The sequence below is a fragment of the Ranitomeya imitator genome, chromosome 8 (genome assembly GCF_032444005.1).
Source record: "Ranitomeya imitator isolate aRanImi1 chromosome 8, aRanImi1.pri, whole genome shotgun sequence".
NCBI lineage: Eukaryota > Metazoa > Chordata > Amphibia > Anura > Dendrobatidae > Ranitomeya > Ranitomeya imitator.
In genome coordinates this window covers 189641837-189663614 of record NC_091289.1, presented here as the reverse complement: position 1 = coordinate 189663614, position 21778 = coordinate 189641837, and the positions used below count along the sequence as shown (strand labels likewise).

At 40.3% G+C, this 21778-nt stretch overlaps 1 protein-coding gene across 4 annotated transcripts in view; it reads right to left on the bottom strand.

Moving 5' to 3' along the window:
- Nucleotides 1–266: 266 nt before the first annotated feature.
- PDE4B (phosphodiesterase 4B) overlaps nt 267–21778 on the bottom strand; it is a 439551-nt gene continuing 418039 nt past the window's right edge. For 3 of the 4 annotated variants that reach the window (XM_069738208.1, XM_069738209.1, XM_069738210.1), the window contains 9 exons: nt 8508–8601; nt 6468–6646; nt 5748–5846; nt 5494–5658; nt 5103–5202; nt 3674–3828; nt 3461–3583; nt 2878–3060; nt 267–2254 (listed from right to left, as the gene is read on the bottom strand). In XM_069738208.1, the coding sequence (XP_069594309.1) occupies nt 1895–2254; nt 2878–3060; nt 3461–3583; nt 3674–3828; nt 5103–5202; nt 5494–5658; nt 5748–5846; nt 6468–6646; nt 8508–8601 (1458 nt within the window). In that variant the 3' untranslated portion in view covers nt 267–1894. Of the gene's footprint in view, nt 2255–2877; nt 3061–3460; nt 3584–3673; nt 3829–5102; nt 5203–5493; nt 5659–5747; nt 5847–6467; nt 6647–8507; nt 8602–9281; nt 10195–21778 lie in introns of those variants that run through there. The other variant, XM_069738211.1, reaches the window with a different exon arrangement.

The following is a 21778-nucleotide window of genomic DNA, read 5'->3' as shown; positions in this document are numbered from 1 at the left end:
GAGGTCACATCCATCCTTTATTACTGGGAGAGAGACTCTCACAAGAGAAAAATCTGAAACTTGGATCACTCTGCAAACTGCATATCAGCAGTTCTGAAAATGAATGAAAGAATTAAGATTTCAGTCTGAAATTTAGTGCAATTTTACCAAATAAAGGCAATTTCCATGTCAAATGTGTTCATAGCCTTTAATCCAGGTAGGACTCTCCTTAGACCATCCATCCTAGTGCCAGACCGCTAAAAACAAATGACAGTGCAGCCACCAGATTCTCATGCTTCTGATTTATTCACTGAATATAAAAAAATCTTAAGAATGCATCTTAGCACAATATACAATACTTGAACATACCTTATGTTAAACTTGTCAAAATAAAATCCACACCTGGAACAATGCAGTGTCAACAGACATACAGACCCATTGTTCATGCACAAGTCAGTGCGCCTATCCCAAACACGGGATAGCCACTTATTGGACCAAAACATTATACAAGCCGAGACAAAAGATATATTTTCTTCGGATGCGTGACATTTTTTTCTTTCTTTTTATTTAAAAAATCTGCACATCAAAATAATTAGTTATATATTAATAACAAATACATAAGGACCACAAGTTTCTGAGTATTACAAGATTTGGGAGAAAATATGGACAAAAATATGTCTGTTTGGTACCAAGGAGTGAATTCATTCAGTTATTTATTCCAGAATTCAATGTTCTCTATCAAATTGGTCTACCATGGCACTAGCCATGGGTTCAGTATGTCTTTTGGGAGTCACTGTTCAGGCTGGCTAACAAAAAAAAAATGACAAGAAAAACAACTCTCATCTAGAGTTTTCTACACAATCAACACCACCAGTGACAGGCAATGTCAATTCATATAAATTAATAACTTACAAAACGGTACATTATTTACATAATAGATAATAAATACACTGTTATAAACAGTAAAGTACGTGTTAGGCAGTGCAATAAAAAGATGGTGTTTCCAATGAAGGTTGGAAGGGAGTATGGAGAAATTAAAAAGTGGGATCATGCAGAACTTAGTCTCAAACACACATCACATTACACACTGCCTTCTGATACGTAGACCTCAATTGTAGTGGATGCACATGAAGTAAAAATAAAACAAATAAAAACGGCTACCTCTTATTATATTGTGCAGAATTGGTCGATTCTATAGAACCCGACATAAAAAATCTCAACACAGAACAAGCAAATATGAAATGACTTCAGGTGCACGGAAGGAATGACACTGACCAGAGACACAATCTCTGTGCGATTGAGAATAAATGCAATAGAGTTCACATATATTGCCCACGATAAAAGGAAGACTGCTTCTTTCAGGAAAGAGAATTTAAATGTACACATTATTCTTTGTTCTGCTTACACTAAATATTGTGTAATTAATAGGCATTTCAGAGACAATGGAAGTTTTACAAAAAAGGCACACACGTCCTCAGACAGTTGGACAGGGTTTTTCAACAAAGACTTACCAATCCATAACTTCTAGTATCTATCAGTTTTTTTTTTTTTTTAATTCACATTATAAAAAAAAACAAACAAAATTCTCTCAGTTTTGTGTCATTTGTTTTCTACAAGTTTGACTTTTTGTGTTTTTTTTTTTTTTTCAAGCAGTTATCAGAACACAACAATGCAGGTCGTTTTCTTTCTCTCTTCTACCTCGGAAACGATGCCGAATGATTATTACGTCCATCATCTATGAAGTTTCCTGAGCAATCTTTCACTTCAGCATCCTTAACCACAGCTCCACTGACGAGCAACAGGAAAGATCTTTTAGCCAGGCTAAATCAAGGCCTAAGATCGAGATTACATGCTTGTCAAAACAAGACAGCTTTGCACGTGCTCTCCCTTTTTGAGTTCTCTACCTAGACACGACCTATGTATCCAGAGGTGATGTATCGTCTGTCAGTATTTCCGTGTCGCCCTCTGGAGAGTCAATTCCCGGATCAACAATATGGAGTGTCTTGGTGCTGCTGTAATAGCTAATACAGTCCCCCTCTTTATCGTGACCTTCTGAATCTTCTTCCTCGAGGGTAAGCTCAAAATGGAACTTTTCAGACACACCAGGGCAGTCCTTGTCCTGCTCGTCCAAAAGAGGAGAAGGACTTTGAGGTATCATGCTTTGGTACCAGTTTCTATTGTCCTCCAATGTATCCAAAATATCCTGAGCATCTGGCTGCACCAAATCTGCCCACGTTTCCCACAATGGATGAACAATGTAGTCAATAAACCCAACCTAAAAAAGACAGAAGAGGGAAATGTAGTATTCAATATTGTAAAACTATGTCACAGGCAGCATTGGGACAACTGCAGTAGCTCTACTGTGTGTGTTCACCCAGAAAAAGCCCCTTATTCCTCAGCTTTATGGACATTTGTAAATATTATATGGTGGTCCACTATTTGCCAAAGGAGCACTCCTTTGGGATAGACCAGACTTGTGGGTCTGTGAACATATTTAGCATGTATGTTGGGAGCTTTCTTGGGGCACACACCAAACGTACAAGAAAACAAGATGTGACCTGAACCGTAAATTAATCTAATGAATCCAGATTACACACTTATAGTTCTTTTTCTACCTTGCTTAACCTTTGTTATCTGCAAAGAAGTTCCAGTCATAAACACTCAGACACTATTTCTACCAAAAAAATGTTAACATGTTTGTGAGGTCCATCACCATAAAATTTTTATCTGGGCAGATGGACATAACAGGGATGATTTTCCTCCTGGGATTCCCTTTATTAGCAAGAGTATAAATCTGCTCCAGAGAGGTTCCAGCCCTGGAGGACCCGATGTGACAATGTGCATCATGCTTTTCTACTTTTTCGCTTTGGTACGTTGCATTACAACATTGGACCATACCTGTGATTTCTCCACAGAAGCTGTGTGTTTGTCACACATGGGGCTGATCTCCATTCCTCGCTCTCTTTCTTTGTCACCTTGCTGGAAGAACTCCTCCATTATCCTGTCTGTCCATTGTCGGTACAATTCCAGAGATTTGGTGGGATTACTTAGATCAGCACAATGCACCATATTCCTGAGAACCTGAAATAAGAATTAACAAGCCATGAGCTCAGTGCATGGATTAACTGCATCATGCTCTTCATAGGAAATCTCTCTTCTAGACATGCAACAACCGTTTCCTGACGTCTAGTCATGCCTTTGTTATTTTTGCTACTGCCAGTAAAATATATTCTGTCTTTTATCACTCTGTTCTGGAAACAAGAGATTTTTGTAAAAATACCTCAACCTGCCAGGCACCAATTTGTACTTGTGTGAATGGTCTATTGTCTGATAATTCCACTGGTGTGATTTATTAAATCCTGGGATAATTTCTGATCTCCCAGGGGATCCTGAGCTCTGTGGTGCCAGAACGGCAGGCATTAACGGTGGCAGAGATGGAGCTGGAGGGCTCCAAGAATTGGATAAATCTGTTGCTAATTACCTGTATGCGATCAGTGTAGTTATCAAGGAGGAGAACGCCGGAGCTGGTCACTTTCTTGGTTTCCACCATTGTCTTCAGGTCAGCTAGAAGGCTCATATGCTTGGACATATCTGTTGCAAGCACCTATGGAGACATACAGGATGGAGATTGAGAAATGTTCTAGATCGGATCCTTTTATAGCAACGTATAATTACGCTTGCTCCCAATTCTTACCATGTCTATCACCATTTTCCTGAGCGACTGCCTCTGCTTCTTGGAAAGATTCTGAAAGATGTCACAATGTTCTTCCTGTAAGAGTTTAAAGCCAACTGCCAGATGGTGATTCTCTAATACAGACTCGTCGTTGTACATCAGTGCAAGTTCAGAATCTAAAAAGGAAGAAGTAGACAATGTAAAAACCTTTATCCTGCTCAAACTGACTGGTAAAGACTGGAAAATGAAGCTTGCCATACACCCTAGATACCTGTCTGCCAATCGATTGTTTAGCCAAAAGTTAATTTTCCTGACTCACGGACATATGTACACTCAACGTGGTCAAACTTGCATGTGTTCACAATAGGGAGAGGGAAATGAGATCCTCCAAAACATCTCTGGATTTGGATTATCTCCTTTGAGATCCATAGATGTGGGCATGTCTAAATCCAACATGATTCACTATTATATTATTTCCCTTGTTTTTTTTTTTTGCTGTAGGAGTGGAATCCGTACACCTCAATAGACTTTTATTGGTTGTCAGTCTCAGAAATGCTCTCCCCACTGTCTACAGTGCTTGGAGTCACAAGTCTTTATGGTCTCCTCCTCTGAAGTGCCAATTGGTGAAGGGGACCTTTGTTTTTGGAAGCCTTAAGGTGAACATGCACCTATCAGACATATACTTTAAGATAATGGTAAAAGCCAGTTAGGTTTTATCGCCTTCTTTGGGCCTAGTGAAAATATAGCTGCCATTATATTTCCTACTTGGTTATCAGACAGTAATTCTAAAATATGACTTAAAATCCGAGAGATATAGGTGGCATCCCCTGTACTGGTGGCCTTATTGGTAGTCACTAGGGATGAGCGAGTGTACTCATTGCTCAGGTTTTCTCGAGCACGCTCGGGTGGTCTCCCGAGTATTTGTTATTGCTCGGAGATTTAGTTTTCATCACCGCAGTTGAATGATTTAAAGCTACTAGCCAGCCTAAGTACATGTGGGGGTTGCCCGGTTGCTAGGGAATCCCCACATATAATCAGGCTGGCTAGTAGCTGTAACTCATTCAGCTGCCATGATGAAAACTAAATCTCTGAGCACCAACAAATACTCGGAGACCACCCAAGCGTGCTGGGGAAAACCCGAGCAACAAGTACACTCGCTCATCACTAGTAGTCACCCAGTTTTGCAATAACTAATAAACAAGCGAGTCAAGTTTTTAACAACATAAGAGGGCACTTGACATGGGACAGTCTAATCTTTATCTCCTGTACTATATTATGTGAACCTGATCTTGAATAGCCAAATGAGTTAAAACAAACCATAACCAATGGGCGCTGACTTACACAATGAAAACATGCAAAATTTAGAATACATTGCAAGCTGCTATATACATTACATAAACTATAAATTCTTTGCAGCAGTAAAAGAAAAGAAAAAAAAAAAAAAGCTTACTTGTATTGATAAGGAATTGATTGGAGACTCCAGGGTGGTCTACATCATGAATTGCAGCTGCAAATATTGCGGCAAGAATTTCCAAGTCGGTAAAGACGGCCTGTAAGAAAATTATAACATTACTGCTAAATTCAGAAAATCTCCTGCATCTACCCATATCCTGTCCAGAGAACTACGGTACTTTCTTATTCCCATACCTACTCTTCCCACTAGGGGATGCTGGGACACTAGTGTAAGAAAGTGAATGAGAACAGGACAACTATTTGGAAGGTGTCCTCTGGGTTATTACAGTATTGATGATCCCAAATTCTGGCTGATGAACAATAATTTTACATCCACCCAAATGATACGAGTTCCCGTCATATACCTGTGTCTCGCAATTAGCACTTACATCTAGAGCAGGAGTGGAGAGCAGCACGTGGGTGGATTGTGTAACATCAGCTGCATGAAGGCTGTTGTGATAGGCGACATCTGAGTGATAGTGATCTTCCAATGTCATCGTGTAGGTGATCAGCGTATCAGTCGGTATCTTAAAGGTCTTTAGAAGATCCCTCTCCTGATAATCGGAATAAAAGCACAAATCAGAAACCGGGGACATAAACAAGATGCAGGGAGTAACACACGTGAGGATATCGTGATACCCACCTGGAATATAGCGTACATGATGCAGGTCAGGGGTCGACTGCAGGAATACCCTGCCACCTTGAAAATGTTTAGTCCCCATTTATTGAGGTCTTCCAATTCCTAAAAATAAAAATCATCAGATTAGCATTTTCACCTTTGTTAATCATGTGAACTCATGTGTCATGGCAATGTACGAAAAGGCAAGAAAAGTCTATACACTAAAGTATATAATCTCACTTTATTAATGCATAGTAACTCCTAACACCTAGATATGACAGAGGGAAACTTTCCATTTGGCCCCACACCCATTTGCAGTTTTCTGGTATTCCACAACAGCAGATGGTGAGGAAGAAGGTGCAGGCAGGCATGTTGCATGTTAACATGCATAATACTTATTTTTTAGGAGTTATAGGCTGCCTCCAGCTATGTCTGACACTTTCCTGTCTTGCTATCCTCTCTCCATTGAGAACACCTGCATGCTCAGCATGGATATGTGGTGGGAAACTTGGAGGACTGGTGCTACAGTGATGCGGAGATAAACCGTGAACCTCATTGAGGACAGGTTCCTGTATCATTGCATAAAGTTGTGGTAACATGGCTGCTATGTATAATATAGGTGGGTAAATGAGATAATTTTATCTTTCAAATATATATGAATCACTGCGATTATTGAGATCTTAAACAGCAGAAATGAAGAAAAATCAAATTTCCTATGACCTCCATCATCCACTGTATTCGCACCTTAGACAGCAAATCTTCATGCTCCGTCTTGACCCCAAATCTGGACATGCTTGTGTTGTTCAGGCTTGAGCTGTGCATTAACTTCTTAACACCACTGATTTGAGTCATCAGCTGGTGCCGCTTCTTTTTCTCTCTGTCTTTCTGTGTCGGGGATGGGATCTCCACGTCATTTTGTTTGTCTGCAAAGACAAAAAAGATACAAACATTTTATTTTTGTTAACAAAACAACAACAAAAAAATCTTATTTAAATGAGTAAACCAAAAAAAAAGAGTAAGAAATATAGACAATATCGCAGCTGTTTCTGGGAAGTCTGGGTGACAAGGTGCCATTTTATCCCCCATAGGGAAGTCCCACACCTTTTCTAGAATCCTGAATGACTGATCCGTTTAGTTACGTAATTACACACGAGCCGCTGGTTGAAGCGAATCGCGTTGTCAGACATTTTGGTTGTCACTCTGCTTTTTCACTATCAGATATAACTACAAAATAACTAAATAGACTTGTATTCGGGCCTAAGCTGTGGCCCAGAGTGAAAGAGCCATTATTAACCGCTTGGATTTACGATGCACGTGATTATTACATCATTTTGATTCATGCAGGGGGATCCCTTGCGCCATAATTTTGCTATTATAGCACTACCATATTATCTAAGATGGTGTGCGAAGGGTCCTGACAACATAACCCTTGGACTCTGGAGTTGGTGGACAGACGATTGTGAGGTGTGATAATTTAGGTTATGGCATTCCTCTTCCCTTGCACTTGGACATCTTGAACAGGCCCCAGATATGCGCTTGATTTTTAATTAAAGCCTCTGTACAGTAGAGACTAATTGAGCTGATTCTGCAGCTGTGTCTGGAGCGCTGCAGCAAAGAAAGCAGCTATTATTCACTTGTGCCATCACTTTGACAGTAATAGATGTTTCCCTCTGGGGAGAATTGATGAGCATTTCCTGGGTAGAATCTCCTGGAGAGTGTGTGAAATCACCAGTCATCTCCAGAAGCCACCCCAAGAAAAGTGCACCTCGGATATTTAGACCAATCTCAGTGGTTTCTAAACAGTATGATGTCACCATCTGCATCACAAATGACATCCCAGGCTTCAGATTTTAACATGCTCTCAGAATCCTCTCAAGAAAAGGGATTCCCCACTTGTCTTCCTTATGTTAAAGCCCTATGCCACCCCCGCTGGAATAATCAAAATCCAATCACACTTGCAGTCTTCCAGGAAGTTTTTTGAGCTAAAGCAAGAAATTCATTTAAAAGCCATGAAAATATGAAGGAAGGAATCTACATCTCCTTCCTCCTGGATCCACTGCCGACTTTGACTCAAACATTTACATTGTTTGATGTGTGAATTCAGTCTTATTCTGGCCATACACATCATACCTAAAAATCACAAAGCAAAGCTGCACTAATAAAAACAGAATAAAGATCCAAGCCACTGGACCCCAAAATATTAAATTCATATACAGGCAGCGATTCCTTGTCATCATGGTGGAAAAGTTGACAATTTATTCCATGCCAAAATATAAAACATTTTGACTTTGGAGGCCAAATTTGCTGCCAGCTATATGTTCCAGTGTATATAATATGTATATTATGTGTATATTCATTGTATTTATTGTCGGGAAGGAAAATCATTATCCTGCAGATTGAAACACAATCTACATACTTTTTCTCTAAATACATCTGTATCACAAATCTAGCTGGATTGTATCATTGAGCTTATACTCAAGAAGTCATTTTAATTTTTTTTGTGTTGGGAAGATCTTCACCTGAGGGGTGGACTGTTGTGATGACATGTGTTTGCCGAGATCTGATTCATATGTGACCTTAAGCGCTACATCCATGTTGCCTTTTCCGGGCTGCACGACGTGTCTCTTGTACAGTATATTTAACAAATGTGGGGGAGTTCCGGTGGAATTCCGCTGGAATAAAGAGATTCACCTGCCTGCAGCGATTTAATAATGGTCATTTAACAAGAGCTGTGTCAACCTGGCAAAGGATTGTGGGTATGCAGCAAATGAAAGGCGCTCTTACCCAGGAATGTGCTGGAGATATACTCAGACACCTGGTTCCCTGAACGGCTCATTTCGGAGAGATGGGTGAGCTCCCGATTCAACATCCTTTTGAACTGTGAGAACAAAGAAAATTTTACATTTAGCCACATGTACATACACAAAATTATTTGTCCTTATTTTTTAAAAAGGTCACAAACGGCTTACAATCTCCAACCCCTTATATCTGAATGAAAAATATGTAATATAAAAACCTCCGGATTCCATGTCCAGATCCAAATTGGTGGACTGAGAATATGACAAGTCATTAAAGATTAAACTTCTGTGTGAGTGATAATAGTCGCTCATAGCAGATGCAGGACCATCACGTGACATTGCCTCTGCATTATCATGAAAAGCGCAAATATTGCTGTCCTAATCACATTTCTACAAAGCACAAACTCCGGGACATCACGTCATAGAGAAAGCATACAAAATGCAGGAATATACGTGAAGAACTTCATAATGGTTATTTAAGGCACATCTCGTAATAAAGAAGGCTCCAACTGCATGATGAGAAATGGTCGACCAGGCAAAACCGTGCATGTAAATTTCCAAAAATATACAGCTAAGCTTAGTATGCCCAACTGAAACCTTGTATAATATAATAAAATAGTATATAAAGTAATTTATAATACAATATATAATACAAAATAATATACAAATAAATACAGACATATACATGCATAAACCACACATGTACACATTATATTTCCATATGAATTCATGGTGGTCCCCACATATCAAAGATACCCACCTTGATGTAGCCCCAAGACACAGATAGCAAGTAATTTGCTTCAGGCATTTTGGAATCGTCTCCAGATTTAAAAGCAAATAATTCAGATCTCATACAGAGGAATTCCAAAGCGATCACTAGATCCCAGGAAATCAGTTGTGGTAGCAAGCAAAGAAATAATAATCAACCGCTGGGACTTAGCTCCCAGATCATAAATGTCTTTAGCTCAAGGAGGCGAGAGCTCCTTAATTCCATGGTAGCAAAGCACAAACTATGGGCAGGAACAGCACAAAGGATGCAGATGGCACAGAGCAGGCGGTCGTCCGAATGCAAGCACTTGGTGCCCGTGAGCCGTCCGTCCGGGCTTTAGTGGGAATTCTGGATCACATTAGTCGTGCTCAGCTGAGCAATGCAGTGAAGTAATAATTATTCGATAGAGAGGGGGCTGTCAGTCTTGGCGCACCATCGCTCTGAACGGAGAGAGATTAAGATGGTGGAAGTCCCTGCATAATTAAATAGAGCATCACCACCCCTGTAGGTGGCACATCTCAGCCTGGGTATTTAACCCTTCACTGTTTGGAAATCACTGCAATTTATTTTGAGGATTAGCAAATGCCAAAATTTATCAAAAGGTGTCAGATTCTGCAGCCACATTCACAGAGCATCCTTCTAGTCAGCAAAAATGTGCAATTATTTTAAAGTGCATGCAATTTTTTATGGGATTTCTAGAGGTTTGTTGTGCCTCGCACCTCATGGTAGTAATACAATCTAATCATTGTAAGATACAGTAATGCAATTAAGTAAAGAGGAACAGATTCAAATTTCAGGATAATATCGAGAGCTATTGTTTTTGGCTGTGATAAATAATTCAGTTTCGGCAGGTTGAGGATGACATCACCCCCACTACATATCCCCCTTCCCTCCCTCCCAATCTGCTCTATTCGTGGGAAACCTAGAGATGCAGTGTGCAAATCCCTGCAAACCCGGGAGCAGCTTCCAATCTAGCCAATTTAAGGAATATTCTGTTGTCATGGCAACTGCATCACATGAGCCTCTGTACTGTACCACTCCTGTTTAGATGAAATCATTCATTAAATATGGTGTTCCTGCAATCATTCTCACTGTGGGATTCCACGGCATCCCCTTCCATATTAACCCTTTATCTGGCCGTTAATGGATGGAGGTCTCCACCTCTGTCGCTGTTTATCATGTCTTTACATTAAGCAAGGATTGCTGGACCGCAGTGCCCTAAATTCCCGTCTCAAATAGCTGACCCAGTTTTGTAGATTGCAAGAAATTTAAAAGACCGTGAATTCTTGCTGTGCTTTGCAAAGGTCACTTGCAGAATCTTCTCATTCTACTTCAGTATGCCACTATTGATCACACACAATATAGTCACTATAGCTCAGCTTGTGCTTGGGGCTGGCACTTATTGGGTATCACATATTTCTGCTTAGACGTGAACTGATGATCTATCAAGTACAGCAGACACATCTACTGCCGGTGTTTAAAGACCCAGCCGAGTGCTCATCGCGAAAATGATGGAGAATACGTCGTACTCATTACAGATGCATCTCTGCGGCTTTGGGAAACCCAATATTTATGAATGTAGCAAATTAATATGAAATTGCAGAGAAATTACCTTGCCCTCTCTGCACAGTGACCTCTGCACAGAGCAGGACCACCACACTGTCTCACCAAGTCATAGTCAATGAACAGTTTATCCTATGGTTCATGAGGCTGCTGCAAAACAAATTCTATATACAGTTAACCAAAGCTCAGGAAAAATGGTTGACCCTATTGTACACTGAAAATAGATTTAAAAAAATCTAAAATCAAAAAAATCATAACTGATGAGGAAACAAATATGGTTAAGTACCTGGTTTAAATGATAATATAAGCGCTGCGTTCCTAATAAGAATTTAAGAGGTTCAAATGACACAGAGGGCACTTTAATCTTAAGGGACACTGAACCTCTAGACTTTCCTTATTGTGCAGTTGAAATAAAAAATATATATTGTTTTCTGTTATCAGCCATTTAATAATAGTGTGATGTGCCTCATAGGATTATGACTCCACAATTTCATCCCCAGTGCGGAGATTCTCCATAGAGGTTGAGGATAGAAGCAGCATTTTCATTTAGATTAGCTGCTGACTTTACGTTTAGTATTCCTTTAAGAATCAGCAGGGGTCTTATTTTATCCTTTTATAAAGGATGGTCCCTTGAACACTGGGTGCATCATGTGTGCATGTTCATCCTTGAGGAGATGGGGCAGGACATTTCCCATTCATCTTTCTACTGTGTCTCTTTTCTGAAGTGGTGCTGCCATTTGCCGGAGATCCCTAAAGGGGGAGGTCGCATTGTGTTGTCTGCACAGATCACTGAGCAATTCTCCGTGAATATTCATTTCATGAATTGTTGGATAACCGAGACTGACAGAAATGGCACAAAGGAAAAAAACAGCTAATCCATAAACCTGGAAGATGCTCAGTTTCTGACAGTCTGGACAGAGATTCTGGTGCACGTCGCCCTTTGATTTTTGGGCCTTGTATAAAGGTCATGTTCTCACCAGTGACTAACGCGCTTCATTAACATTCATCGGATGTAACATGCGCCTGACCTAAATGGGGTTTCCCCGGCTGAAGTTTTATGTTCAACTTCTAATCAAACCACAACCTTAAGACGACGTAAAAGGAAGGTTCACACATGGAGATGACATGATAGACCTCGTTTAACCCTCTTTATCTATGTGGTGATGGCAATGTAAGAGTCACTTGATTACCTCAATGAGACGTCTACATAGACGAGGATTATCGATGTGGAGGTGGGTGTAATTGTATGCAATTTCCCACTATAATTAGAAATTAGTGAATTACTTAAATTAGATAACAGAATTTAAAAAATACGGTTGCTTTCTACTAAAAATAATGCCACACCGGTCTGCAGGTTGGGTGTGGTATTGCAGCTCAGCCATTTTCAATGCAATGGAGCTAAGCAATCATAACTCACAACCTATGGTAAGTGTGGAAGAAATCTGCCACATTTTTGCTTCCTTATTTGCCAATGCTACCGAAACGTCCGAGAAGTTCTCAAAAAAGGCAAAAACTCATGAATTTCCCTAAGAGTTGGCAAATGTCCGGGGCACCTCCAAATCCTAATAGAAATCAACAATCGTGATATATTTCTTGTTGCCCAGAGTAAGGTGGCATGCAAGGGGAGATTATAGGCATGCAAGGGGAGATTATAGGCATGCAAGGGGAGATTATAGGCATGCAAGGGTGGAGAAAACATGTTGGGGAGGTGAGGTATTCAAAGAAAGCGGTTCCTCAACTCAAAATTTACAATAACCTGCTCTGCATGTTGAGATGCGAATGACCAAAAGATGACAAGTATAACTAGGCCAAATTGCCCAGGCTTCCATCTTTTCCTATACCATAACTAAAATGGCTGAACAAAATTTTGGATGTTTTTTTTTTTAACTGACTGAGAAAAAGGTCCTCAAACTTGTGCTGTTTTGTGAAAGGCTGCCGTTTGGAGTATACAGGCTGCTATAATCAGCCACCATATTCAGCACTGAATTTATGGCTCCAGTGGTAAAGGGAATATTTCCAATAATAATGGAATTGCTATTTAAGTAATCCCTTGATACAATGTTCTAGGGTCGCGGAATATAAACCAACCCTGCATATCTGATAAAGATCTGCGTCTTTTACAAATTCCACGTATTTTGTGCATTAATCCCAACCTACGCAGTGGTGTAAAGAAAGATAAACATATGTGAGGCTTCCCTTTGATCTGCTATCATCTCCTATAGCTGTGTGGCAGGCCCCGGCCTCAGTGCACACACTACACATAATCACAGACAGGCCGGGCAGGAAGTGGTTTACAGACTTTTCTCGTTTTATGGTTCATGTGGGTTTCTGATGACGTTAATCGCTTTGCAAAACTCTTGCAGAATAAAGCAGGACTGTGTGCGACTGGGGACACGAAGCATGTGCAGCCCCCTGGCGAGGCTCGGGATGCTCAGAGCAACTAAATAAGTGATATAAAGCCTGGACTTCTGCACATATCATCCCACTGTTATGTGACTGCGGTGTCATAGGCTGTGAGAGTCTCAGCTTTCCCACACAATGATCAAACATCTTGAAATGTCTTTTCAGGATCCCCGAACAGCTGTTCATGGCTCTCTCCAGAGCTCAGCACAAACATAAAGCAAAAGTACGTGCAGTGAAAGGTTAAGGTTAGCTGTAGTCAGGTCTATGGTCCCTTAAAGGGATGTGTTCCCATTTAGTGATTGGCCGTACACGCATTTTACTGTTCCTTGTCATATTTATTTCTTGATCTTATCGTTTCAATTTTGGGCACTTTTAGGTTCTTGAATTGTGCCATTCTTCCCCACTGATAAAAATATTTTTTTAGCCAATACTTAGTTTTACTTATTTTTGGGGAGACCATATATACATAATGGTAGATAATTCTAGTTATGCACAAATACAGAAGCAGGGGCTGTAGCAATACATAAAAAAAGGTTGTAAAAGTAGGTGACAACCACTGAAGGGATTGCCATAGCTTACGTTAGGTAACCTGTGACCCTTGACCTGTTGTGGATCTACAAATACCAGCACATCTATGGCCTGATTTTTCGCAAAAAAAACAATTGGGGAGGTCTTAAAATCCCTTGTAGGACTTAATAGAGTTATAAAAAAAGACCGAAATTTATCATCGTACAGGCCTTTTCTAGAAGGTGAGGATGTGATCTTGAATCCTTGTTATAGGCTGCACGATGAACCAATATTTCTTAAAAGCTTTGTTATCTTGAAGGCAAATCATATAGCAGTAACAGTAATAGAAAGACTAAACAACCTGGTAGCAGGCAGAGGAAGTGACACGTATTAGTGGGCAAACTATCTCCCCTGGCAGTCTAACAAAAGAAATGATACCAGCATGATGTGCAGAGAGGCACATAGGCTCTTGGCCCAGAGCCCAAAAATAGCGTTAGAAGTGACTGACGGAGGCAGTAGATGGATCTCCACAATGCCTCGTACGTGTCCTCCGACCATGCTGAGGAAAAGTCATCTACGCCTTTGCCCACATTAATGACAGAAGTGCCCTTCCCATTGTCTCATTGAATTTCCTTTGTTTCAGTGTTTTGCCTTGAGATATACGTACTCCAAGGAGGATTCCCGAGCAACTACAGAGTAATTATTCTTGTTCTGCAGTTTGTATCAATGTCACGTCTTGTCTTTTTCATCAATTTCCTCCTTCTGAGAATTTATTGTCTGGGTACTGTGGCTCTATGGGACCACACACCTAAAGAGTCGCCCTGTTTTAGGGAACTGAGAAGACTAGAATATATCTGATTTTGAATCTGTGGTGTAACTTTGAGGGTGTCAGATCATGGAAAATAAAATGTTGTGATGCTTCGTCATCCTTATAGTCTTATGTATGATGTTCTTCAACGCCACTCTACTTCTGCCAACACAACGTCATAGGTCATGATCCAGTACACACGTTACATGGAGTTTGTAAATCAAAGTGGCTTCCATTTTCCTTTGGTATAGGAACTTCAACAGGTCAGGTAATGGGCTCTGGGAAAACTGGTATCTAAATTAATTCTTCTCCAGAATGAACCAAACTTGTCTCTCCTGATCCTTCAAACAGAACTTCAGGAACTTAGTCATACCAAAATGAGTGTCTGTGCCACTATGAAACTGACTTTCCAGGCTTGGCTTTTTCCTGTCTATTTTTTCATCTTGGAGATAAGCAATGGAAGTGCTGTCTGGTAGCTCGTGATCTATAATGGTCATGCATGTTATTGAGTAGGCAACTGTTGGCCAAAACTTTTTGACAATAATCAAAGCCAATGTCACCCTTTACTCAGCAGAGAATCATGTGGGTTGAGTGGCTGGTAGACAACTTTTATGCCTCTTATCTCAGAGAAAATAATGTAGCCTGTTGGTGAAGGAGCTATTTAATGGTGAAGGAGCTATTTAATGCCCACGTCCAATGGCCATAAGGATGAATAGACTCCAGTCTGCAGTAGGGACGATGAACAGATCCAATACCGTGTTATAGTAATCACAAAATAACTGCTGTAGGCTGGACCTCGAATGAGTTCCTTATTCTTATTTCTTCTGCATGTTAAGAGGTTACAAAGGAAGTAATTTACGCAGTTTCAGCTATCTATTGTGTCCTCTGTATTAATGCAGCTTCCTTCCCGCTGCCTTCCCAGACGAAGCCATCACAAGCCTTAGTCATATTTTGTTATTGAAGGCACTGGTAGCTTACATGCTACACGTAAGGACAGAAGCATCAATGAACTTAGCCCTGTCGTTAAAGTGGGGGCTAAATGTTGGGAGTGAGACCCCTAAATGCAGTATATGCAGATCTTATAATTTATATCTTCTATATAAGCTCTGGAGAAGTTGTAGGTTTTCTTGCCAATACCCAGAATGCCTCTGGCGCTATATACCATCTCGGCAGAGTCATTATAATTATGTGCTATGTGACTCAGTGCAAAAACAAAATTCTGAAATAAAAGTGACAAACATGTTGAGTAAACTCTCCTGGCAAACACGTTTTCCAAATTCCTTCACTAGTTAATTAACTGGAGCAAATCAGGAAAAAGTGACCAAACAAAAAAAGTATTTATCCTGCGAGTAGCATTTCCAAACCTCCGGTGTAGCTCCCTGGAAGTAAAAATCCGGATGGCAGTTGCCAAGCTGTCATGTTACATGCTGACTTATGTTTTATAACCCCGCTGAGCTATGAGGGGACAATGGTTGCATTCAGGGATGGAGGTGTCACTGGCCTGGACCGTTCGTCAGACAACCTGAAGGCAAAGCAGAGCTAGAAACCCACAACTCGACATCACATAGTTTCCCTATAATCCCTGACTGCAGGGTGTAGTGAAAAAGTGTACTGTCCCCTTCCAATGTAGCAGAGCTGAGTTTATCATTATAGATATTCTTGCTGCATTTTTGTGAGTTATCAGAACCAGACAAAGGTTGAATTCAGCTCTGCTACACTAATGTTAGATAAACTTCCCTGTTTTCAGTATTTGCATATGGCAGCCATAGCACGGATATTTAAAATGCCAATGTGCCCTGTAACTAAATATACTACATACCCTCAGGGGTGGCGCAGTGGTTAGCACAGCAGCCTTGCAGCGCTGGAGTCCTGGGTTCAAGCCCCACTAAGGACAACATCTGCAAAGAGTTTGTATGTTCTCTCCATGTTTGCGTGGGTTTACTCCGGGTACTCCGGTTTCCTCCCACATTCCAAAGACATACAGATAGGGAATTTAGATTGTGAGCCCCATCGGGGACAGTGATGATAATGTGTGCAACCTGTAATATGTTAGCGCTATATAAAAATAAAGATTATTATTATTATTACACCTTCGCAGTGATACAACGATGAAGCCGACTTGTACCGTACAAGGACAGTACCGTAATTCCATAAAATCCCAGTTTTACTAGATCTGTTATAGCAGTGCTATACAATTGCCATTTCATTTAGACCTGGATTTTCAGGACTTTTATGTAAAGGATTACCAGGCCCTGATAATTGTTTGTTCACCTCTATTGGAATATTACTTAAAATTCCAACTTCAAGGATGCAAAAGTCACATTTGTGTCACATAGGAACCAGTCTTTGTTTTACCACTACCCTTCCCTTTGTATGAATAGAACACCATTCCCGCAGTAATAAGGCTAAGATTTTTTTTCCCTCAAGGTCAAATCCAAGTTCTAGACGGTGAAATTGGAATAATATTTGTATCCCTACCACCGACATTATACTGGCTTCCTAAACAATAAATACCCACTGGGTGTTTTCCTTCCACATAGAACAAGGTTTTGCATGGAATCTAATGTCTCAAATGTCTTGAATCAATTTGGCTAATCCCCTGCAGTCTGGAGAGAGCGGAGGCTTTTGTTGTTGTAATCATAGTCTCTTCTACCTAAGTCAGGAAGGAGACAGGAAGCTAGAGTCACACTTAACAGCTGTGTCTTGCCCACTCTCCTGCTGCCATGACGTAGTTTGGCCGGGGTAACGCCGGGCCAGGAACTCAGGGAGCGAGGTGTCAGGAAGGTGGGTCACATTTTACAGTGTTATTGGAGAAAGGGGGGTCCGACTCATTCTTTCTACTCATTCCCAATCTCTTCCTCTTATTCTTTCCCGAAACATCCTGTTTTCAAAACAAGTGTCTATGAGCATTCGATCACTGGCTGCATAGTATTAACAAGGGACTCAATAGTATTACCAAGGGGCTGCCTATTATTATTATTGGGGTACGTAATATTACCAGGGGGCTACATAGTGTTATCATCAGACGAATACATAGTAACATCAGGGAGTTGCATAGTATTGGGCTACATACCATATACATAGTATTATAATGGGGCTACATATTACATATATAGTAATATTAGGGGGTTACGCAATGCAGATATAGTATCGGGCTATATAGTACATACATTTTATTGTTAGGGGGCTACATAATATTACAAGAGGGCTACTTAGTACATAGAGACTAAAGTATCCTAGGTCCATCACTCTTAAAGGGCAAGTGCACCCAATTTATCTTAAAATATGACACAGTGGTAGGGCTTTGTGTGCTGAGACCCTTACACTTTGTAGTAATATATAGATTGTGCTTCGGGTTTGCAGCAACTTATATTTTAAAAATATCTAGAATATTAGAATCCAGTACATTCCTCACTGTGCCAAATTATTTTGATTATTAAGAATTAAGTGAAGTGAAAAACAGCTCCACTAAAAGTCTGTGGCAGGGATGTTATATTTCCAGCATAAATCTGGACAGATGTATCATAGTCAATGTGTGCCACTGTGTCATTGCTAGAAATTATGAGACCATTTGGTAAATGTATGCCAATCATATAACTGGAATTCAGTCTATGTCATTGCTGTGTGGTAAAGAAAAAAACAAAAACAAATCTGCAGCTTTGTAACCAAACACTTCAGGTAGTAAAAGACAAATGACATAAAGATCTGATATTAGTGATGAGCGAGTGTACTCCTTGCTCGGGTGGCCTCTGAGTATTTTTGGCTGCTTGGAGATTTAGGCTATATTCACACTTAGCGGTTTTTACCGCGGAACCGCCGCGATTTTGATGCTGCGGGTCCGCAGCAGTTTCCATAGCGTTTACAGTAACATGTAAACCCTATGGAAACCGCAAACCGCTGTGCACATGCTGCGGGAAAAACCGCGCGGGAACGCAGCGGTTAACAACCCGCAGCATGTCACTTCTTTGTGCAGAATCGCTGCGATTCTGCACCCATAGGAATACATTGAACCGCTTACTTCCCGCATGGGGCTGTGCCCACGTTGCGGGAAGTAAGCGGATAATGTGCGGGTGGTACCCGGGGTGGAGGAGAGGAGACTCTCCTCCAGGCCCTGGGAACCATATTTGGGGTTAAAAAATAAAAAATCTGGTTATACTCACCCTCTGATGTCCGAAGGGTCCTTCTCGCACAGCATCTCTGGAACCGGACCGCCGGGTGCAGCGCCGAGGGATCGGGACGTCAGAGGGTGAGTATAACCAATTTTTATTATTTTTAACATTACTATTGATGCTGCATATTGCTGCATATGCAGCATCAATAGTATAGGCGGAAACCCGCAGCGGAAAACGCGGAACAAACCGCGATAAATCTGCAGGGAGAACCGCAGTTGTTTTGCCCTGCAGATTTATCAAATCCGCTGCGGGAAAACCCGCAGAGGGACGCCGCAAGGTGTGAACATAGCCTTAGTTTTCCTCACCTCAGCCGGATGATTTACAGCTACTAGCCTGCTTGATTACATGTGGGGATTCCCTAGCAACCAGGCAACCCCCACATGTACTCAAGCTGGGTAGTACCTGTAAATCATTCAGCTGCGGTGATAAACTAAATCTCTGAAACGAGCATACTCGGGAAAACCCGAGCAACAAGTACACTCGCTCATCACTTATGATAATGTGTGCAGACGGTAAAGCGCTGTGGAATATGTTAGCGCTATATAAAAAAAATAAATAAAGATTATTATTATTATGCGACCATAACAGGTGGTCACTTTGTAGCAAAAATAATCTCAGTTGTACATTTGTCTTCTAATTTGTACGGAAATGTTGGTTGGTTTATAATATTATATCCACTAAATTCACCTCTGCTAATCTTTAAAACCCAGCCCTGCCAAATTTGTGAAATTAAGAATATATTCATAAAATCAAAGTTCCAATATAGCTGTACAATCCAACTCTGTGACATCTGTAACACCCATCTCTAATGCACCAGTAAAATTCATCTTTGCTACATCTGTAGCTCCGATGTAAAATTACAAAACAGGACTGTGCTATATAATTGCAGTCCTGCAACACCTGTAAAACCATTCAATTAATAATTGTGAATGTAACAAGTCTATTGCTTGTAAAATTAACAAACAGGCTTTGATCCTCTACTGCTTGTATTTTTTTTTGTACAATCCCCAACCAAAGAGGCAGTCACTGCAATGTGCCGAAATCTCTGTAATACCCTCATAATCAGTAATCAGAGGTGGTGACCGTGCAGGGAGATGAAATCTTTGTGAAAGTTCTCCCTGTAATGTACTAGTGGGGACAAATTATTGCATTTAAGATTTGACAAATGCACAAAATAACACTCACTCCTAAGCCACGACAAATGCACAAAGTAATGTTCAATCCAAGACACCACGACTAAAATTGCAATTGCAAGACTATTGTTTATTGTAAGAAAACTGATTGCAAGATACTGGATCAGAGCGGAACCTCCATCCAGACGGGATTTCATTACTCAAACGAACCATATAATTCAGCTTGAGAAACGTATATACACTAAGAGGAACAGGCTGGGATTTTTCCCTAAATTGTGGCAGCCATGATTGGATGGGAATAATTGCTGGTTATTTGTATACAATACTAGGCTGTATAACATACAAGAATTTCCAATTCTGTTTTCATTTGGTAAATATGGACAGATTACGGTTTGCTCCGAATTTGATTTCCGGGAGGGGGGTATTTCTTTTGTTAAACAAAAAATGAATATTGACATCTGAGTGGTTGTAAACTTTGATATGTTTAATAAAAATCTATCTGATTTAAAAAAAAAAAATGTTCAACCCAAACATATGAAAAATACAAAACGTAACGCTCACTCCAAAGATAAAACAAATGAACAAAGTAACACTCAGTCCAGAGATACGACAAATGCAACAAGTAACAGTCCAAAGATACAAGAAGTGCATGAAGTAATATTCAATCCAAACATACGAAAAATGCAAAAAAATAACCCTCACTACAAAGATGTGTGCAAAGTAATGTTCAATCCAAAGATACGAAAAATGCAAAAAGTAACACTCAGTCCAAAGATACAAGAAATACACAAAGTGGCACTCAGTCCAGAGATACGACAAATGCAAAAAAGTAACAGTCCAAAGATACAAGAAGTGCACAAAGTAATGTTCAATCCAAACATATGAAAAATGCAAAAAAATAACCCTCACTCCAAAGATGTGTGCAAAGTAATGTTCAATCCAAAGATACGACAAATGCAAAAAGTAACACAGTCCAAATATACAAGAAATACAGAAAGTGGCACTCAGTCCAGCAATTGCCAGGTTTGAATATCATATATACACATATATTAGATTTATATGAATGTGTTTGTGGATAACTAGCTTGTAGTTTTAAGTACCAGTGTCCAAACAAATGACCTGCACGCAGCGATAACCCAAAAGTATCTGACCTACTGTAATATACTAGGATGGCATCATAGACAGCTGATAAACCCCTCTGAAAATACACAGCACATCTGACAGCCTGACTGGGTTTAAGTGTAAGAAATGCAGAAACCTGACCATTCTAGAATATTAACCTTATAAAATATTCATGTTTCCCGTGAAGTTATACACACATTTAATGCCAAGCCAGATTCCTTGCCGTTGTGATATCACCCCAAAGCACAAACTTGGCTCTGCTTCGAGGACCATCTCAACACTTATGTATTCACCATTGTTACAGATTAGGTTCTAGATAATGATAACCTCCACGGTGTTACATATTCAGGATCATTAACTTTCCATAGTTCTACAACTGGTGCTGGACTTAATTTCCCAGTTTGCTTGGTATTTGCTTGGCACGGGTATTCTGGGATTTGTCATTCCAGTGTCTATAAACGTATCATGTTTTCATCTCCGTATGACAGACATTAAAATTTTCTTTTTTCAAAGCTGAACAATTTCTAGAGAATATACGTGTAGCATCCATATATTGTCTGGCATGGCATGCTGTTACCACAACTGGAATGTATTTTGTGCAAGATTCATAGCAGTCCATGTCATGCACATGGTGGTCTCCAAACTGTGCTTACGGGGCATGCTGAGAGTTGTAGTTTTGCAATAAAGTGACCGTACTGGAATATTGTGGTTTGGACACTTAATAGAAATAATCAGGGAGAATTTATCAAACTATTTGTGACAGATTTCTGGTACAAAAAA